Source organism: Myxine glutinosa, chromosome 4 (genome assembly GCF_964187855.1).
Source record: "Myxine glutinosa chromosome 4, kmMyxGlut1.1, whole genome shotgun sequence".
NCBI lineage: Eukaryota > Metazoa > Chordata > Myxini > Myxiniformes > Myxinidae > Myxine > Myxine glutinosa.
This window is the reverse complement of record NC_136264.1, coordinates 191,088,105-191,094,448: the sequence shown is the minus strand read 5'-3', so window position 1 is coordinate 191,094,448 and position 6,344 is coordinate 191,088,105. Positions and strand designations below refer to the sequence as shown.

The 6,344-nt window shown below is 39.3% G+C and overlaps 1 protein-coding gene across 1 annotated transcript in view; it reads left to right on the top strand.

Moving 5' to 3' along the window:
• Positions 1 to 6,344, top strand: part of LOC137425579 (uncharacterized) — a 191,618-nt gene that overhangs the window by 162,380 nt on the left and 22,894 nt on the right. Inside the window, exons 2-3 of the mRNA XM_078776821.1 lie at positions 254 to 366; positions 887 to 1,597. Coding sequence (XP_078632947.1) covers positions 1,213 to 1,597 — 385 coding nt within the window. The 5' untranslated portion in view covers positions 254 to 366; positions 887 to 1,212. The remainder of the gene's footprint in view (positions 1 to 253; positions 367 to 886; positions 1,598 to 6,344) is intronic.

Below are 6,344 nucleotides of genomic sequence, written 5' to 3'. Positions count from 1 at the left end.
GCTTACTGGAAACAGAAGGCACTGCATCAGCGACACAGCCGAGCTCCCAGCAATGATGCAACCACCAGCTACAGGCTGCACACAAAATATGATGATTTTACCTTCGAGTAATTAGAATGCTTAGAGTAAAAAAACAGTAGCTGTATAACTAACTAGTAATTACCAAATTAGATTATATTGATTGTGCGTCATCTTTGTAACCTGCTGTCATAACCTACTCATGGAGGCCTTTTCCATCCCCTGGATTATTCAGGATCATTGTGCCTCCATCACATTTTGGATCTACATCACAATACTCTCATGTGGTACATCACCGCCGCACCATGTACCTCAGCGTGCCCACGTATGTGTGCTCCTGAACACCTGGCAAGTGGCTTTCCTCCTCCTCCTTCTCCTCTTCCTCCTCTTCCCCCTCCTTCTCCTCCTCCTCCTCATTCTCCTCCCCCTCTTCTTCCTCCGCTCCTCATTCTCCTTCTTCTCCTCCTCCTACTCCTCCTACTCCTCATCTTCCTTCCTGTACATTTTGTTCTTCACTCTTCCTGTTTGCTATTTGAATTATTATAATGCTGTCACCTCCAAGCAATCACCACCTTTAAGCATGAGCCTAGCATTGTGATGTCAGCACTAATTATATCAATCAATATTTGTCTGAATATCACACGACTCTGCACCTGGAAAAAGAAGGATCTTTGGTGCAAAAAAAATCAAACTGAAATGACTTCCTGCAGCTCAGTCCAAATAAGGGGCTCTTGGATGTAGTAAAGTGTCCATGTGTTCTTCACCTACCTGGTCAAAGTTTGTTTTCCAATTTACTTGGACCTCTGGAGATGTTTTCAAAACCATGATTTAATGTCTTCTTCCCCGCCCCTCCTTTCTTCATTTACAGTGCTGCATTGTATACCAATCACATATTGGCCTTCTCATTGGGTCTCTGGTGCAGAGGTCTACAAAGTCGGAGCCAGCAGAAGTGTGGTCAGAAAAGGTCGAAAAGCCTTCGTGATATCGAGTCGTTTTGTCGGCTTTGCTTGTCAGACCTTTGCAAATTATTTTCACCGACCAGCAAATAGCCTTGTGGTAGAACAGCACAGGATCCAAACATCTCCACATGTCACTGAAAAGACTAAGGACGTTTTACCTTTTGTTTTGATTGGTAGAGGGATCTCTCCTATTGTGGTTGCTAGGCAACAGCAAGTGTCTGTTCTTATTGAAACAATGGCGTCACACCACAAAGCTCTAACCTTTTCCATCGAACGCATCATGGCAGCCCCGGTGCACTCCACACGGGGCACCGCCTTCATCTATCCTCCTGCCCAACATCGCGGTGACATAACGAACAGCTCCAACATGGCCGCAGCCCACTGCACAATGATCGAGGACAAATGTGAAAAAGCTGAGACCTGCAACTGGCCAGACATAAGGACCGTTACAGCATCCTTGAGTCACAGCAGGCCAGGTGTCGAGGCGTTACAACCAACGTGCATACTTGCACCACCTGCAAAACTCGTACGGCCACGAGCTTTGCCCAGCCACACCTCTCTCGGCACATTCTGGCACCTGGCGGCATCTGCGCATGCTCTACCATCAGTACCTTTCAAAGGTGAGCACATCTGTAATGCCACAAATGTTCAATGTGTGGGGGCCTCGCCAACAGCAATGAGACACCCAACTACCTGCCTAGGCCGGTAAGCAACGGAACATTATTAAACAGAATACACTGCAGATAAGGCTGTGTCCAACAGGTGAATGTACTATTGATTGATTGAGGTCGGCAGGCCACAAATCATGTTCTCCAGTTTATCTACGTATAGTGTCCTTAGTTTTAACCCTGTAGGGTGCATGTCCTCAGGTCTATTTGACATAAAAGGGGTCTCATTCTATCATCATTTCAGGGTAAACTTGTTACCTCTGCTACCAAAGGTAGACGGAGGTTATGTTTTCACTCCTGTCTGTTTGTCTGTCCGTTTATCTGTGAACAAAATATCTCAAAAAGCTGTGGACGGATTCAGACGAAATTTGGCAGAGATGTAGCGTATGTGACAATGACTAAATGATTAGACTTTGGTGAAGATCCGGATTCGGTACGCTAATTTACAAGTGAATGGATCTATTCTGTAGGGGTTAGCAATGAGTAATACACTAATTTACAAGTGAATGGATCTATTCTGTAGGGGTTAGCAATGAGTAATACACTAATTTACAAGTGAATGATCTATTCTGCAGGGGTTAGCAATGAGTAATACACTAATTTAAGGGGTTGGAAATGAGTAATACACTAATTTACAAGTGAATGATCTATTCTGCAGGGGTTAGCAATGAGTAATACACTAATTTAAGGGGTTGGAAATGAGTAATACACTAATTTACAAGTGAATGATCTATTCTGCAGGGGTTAGCAATGAGTATTACACTAATTTACAAGTGAATGATCTATTCTGCAGGGGTTGGAAATGAGTAATACTCTAATTTACAAGTGAATGATCTATTCTACAGGAGTTAGCAATGAGTATTACACGAATTTACAAGTGAATGGATCAATTCTGCAGGGGTTAGCAATGAGTAATACACTAATTTACAAGTGAATGATCTATTCTGCAGGGGTTAGCAATGAGTAATACACTAATTTACAAGTGAATGATCTATTCTGTAGGGGTGAGCAATGAGTAATACACTAATTTACTCGTGAATTATCTATTCTGCAGGGGTTAGCAATGAGTAATAGCCGAATTTACAAGTGAATGGATCTATTATGTTGGGGTTAGCAATGAGTAATAGCCGAATTTACAAGTGAATGGATCTATTCTGTAGGGGTTAGCAATGAGTAATACACTAATTTACAAGTAAATGGATCTATTCTGTAGGGGTTAGCAATGAGTAATACACTAATTTACAAGTAAATGGATCTATTCTGTAGGGGTTAGCAATGAGTAATACACTAATTTACAAGTAAATGGATCTATTCTGTAGGGGTTAGCAATGAGTATTACACTAATTTACAAGTGAATGGATCAATTCTGCAGGGGTTAGCAATGACTAATACATCAATTTACAACTGAATGATCTATTCTGCACTGCAGGGGTTAGCAATGAGTATTACACTAATTTACAAGTGAATGATCTATTCTGTAGGGGTTAGCAATGGGTAATACACCAATTTACAACTGAATGGTTCAATTCTGCAGGGGTTAGCAATGAGTAATACACTAATTTACAAGTGAATGATCTATTCTGTAGGGGTTAGCAATGGGTAATACACCAATTTACAACTGAATGGTTCAATTCTGCAGGGGTTAGCAATGACTAATACATCAATTTACAACTGAATGATCTATTCTGCACTGCAGGGGTTAGCAATGAGTATTACACTAATTTACAAGTGAATGATCAATTCTGCAGGGGTTAGCAATGACTAATACATCAATTTACAACTGAATGATCTATTCTGCACTGCAGGGGTTAGCAATGAGTATTACACTAATTTACAAGTGAATGATCTATTCTGTAGGGGTTAGCAATGGGTAATACACCAATTTACAACTGAATGGTTCAATTCTGCAGGGGTTAGCAATGAGTAATACACTAATTTACAAGTGAATGATCTATTCTGTAGGGGTTAGCAATGAGTATTACACTAATTTACAAGTGAATGGATCAATTCTGCAGGGGTTAGCAATGGGTAATACACCAATTTACAACTGAATGGTTCAATTCTGCAGGGGTTAGCAATGAGTAATACACTAATTTACAAGTGAATGATCTATTCTGCAGTGGTTAGCAATGAGTAATACACCAATTCACAAGTGAATGATCTATTTTGCATGGGTAAGCAATGGGTAATACAATAATTTACAAGTGAATGATCTATTCTGCAGGGGTTAGCAATGAGTAATACACTAATTTACAAGAGAATGATCTATTTTGCAGGGGTTAACAATGAGTAATACACAAATTTACAAGTGAATGATCTATTCTGCAGGGGTTAGCAATGAGTAATACACTCATTTACAAGTGAATGATCTATTCTGCAGGGGTTAGCAATGAGTAATAGCCTAATTTACAAGTGAATGGATCTATTATGTTGGGGTTAGCAATGAGTAATACACCAATTCACAAGTGAATGATCTATTCTACAGGGGTTAGCAATGAGTAATACACTAATTTACAAGTGAATGATGTATTCTGCAGGGGTTAGCAATGAGTAATAGCCTAATTTACAAGTGAATGGATCTATTATGTTGGGGTTAGCAATGAGTAATGCACTAATGTACAAGTGAATGATCTATTCTACAGGGGTTAGCAATGAGTAATACACGAATTTACAAGTGAATTATCTATTCTGTAGTGGTTAGCAATGAGTAATACACTAATTTACAAGTGAATTATCTGTTCTGTAGTTGTTAGCAATGAGTAATACACTAATGTACAAGTGAATGATCTATTCTGTAGGGGTTAGCAATGAGTAATACACTAATTTACAAGTGAATGATCTGTTCTGTAGGGGTTAGCAATGAGTATTACACTAATTTGCAAGTGAACGATCCATTCTGCAGTGGTTAGCAATGAGAAATATACTAATTTACAAGTGAATGGATCTATTCTGCAGGGGTTAGCAATGAGTATTACACTAATTTACAAGTGAATGATGTATTCTGCAGGGGTTAACAATGAGTAATACACAAATTTACAAGTGAATGGATCTATTCTGCAGGGGTTAGCAATGAGTAATACACTCATTCACAAGTGAATGATCTATGCTGCAGGGGTTAGAAATGGGTAATACACTAATTTACAAGTGAATGATCTATTCTGCAGGGGTGAGCAATGAGTAATACACTCATTTACAAGTGAATGATCTATTCTGCAGGGGTTAGCAATGAGTAATACACAAATTTACAAGTGAATGATCTATTCTGCAGGGGTTAGCAATGAGTAATACACAAATTTACAAGTGAATGATCTATTCTGCAGGGGTTAGCAATGAGTAATACACTAATTTACAAGTGAACTATCTATACTGCAGTGGTTAGCAATGAGTAATACACTAATTTACAAGTGAATGATCTATTCTACAGGGGCTAGCAATGATAAATACACTAATTTACAAGTGAATGGATCTATTCTGCAGGGGTTAGCAATGAGAAATACACTAATTTACAAGTGAAGGGATCTATTCTGCAGGGGTTAGCAATGAGTATTACACTAATTTACAAGTGAATGATGTATTCTGCAGGGGTTCGCAATGAGTAATACACTAATTTACAAGTGAATGATATATTCTGCAGGGGTTAGCAATGAGTAATACACTAATTTACAAGTGAATGGATATATTCTGCAGGGGTTAGCAATGAGTAATACACGACTTTACAAGTGAATGGATCTATACTGTAGTTTTTGTAAATACTCGTACATGCCATTGGAATGCATCTGTTTTTTTACCCCCCCCCCCCCTCCCCTCTCCCCCTCCCCTCCCCTCTCCCCCTCAACCACACATCATGAGTGGGGGCAGGTAATAGTGCAAAACTATTCTGGGGGAGCAAACAATCTTCATGCCAAGTTTGAGCCTTGTGGGTCAAAGGGTGTGGATGGTGCATTGGAACACACCACACGCACACATGCAGCACCGTTTTATATAGGGGTGAGGGTGTGGGGGTGTGAATGCAATAATTATATAACAATAATAATAATAATAATGATAATAATAATAATAATTAAAATAATACATCGACAATAATACAATAGTAAAAATATATATACAGACTTGCCATTTAATATGGAATATTTTTTTGTGGGGGTGAACTTACTTTTCAAGACGTCTTAGAACCAAAGGTTCATTGGAATTATGTTGAAATTATTCTAGATTTTGTTAATGTGACCTTTAAAACAAACAAAAACCACATTTGACATTTCGAAACAAATAAATTGATCCTTGAAAGTGATGTAAACTGATATCGAACTCAATTCATGGACAGTACTGTGTTAAACTTCTGTACATTTTCCAGAAGTTTCTCTTTATTTTGCACATTAGCCAAAATTTTTTTGAACAAAAACAAAAGTTAAATTACGACTTGGATTAAGGACAGTAAAATTACAGTTCAGTACTTTGTGTAACCCCCACGAGCATTCAGGAGAGCACGTACACGTTGAGGCATGCTGTTCACGAGATTTGCCAAGGTTTGGACAGGAATCGCTTGCCATGCAGTGACAATAGCCTGCTGCAATTCACACACAGAGGTCGGCTGCTGGTCCAAGTGGTCCATTTGACGCGTTAATTCTGCCCACAAGTTCTCCATCGGATTCATATCCGGGGACATGGCAGGCCACTCCATATGCTCTACACCACGGTCAGC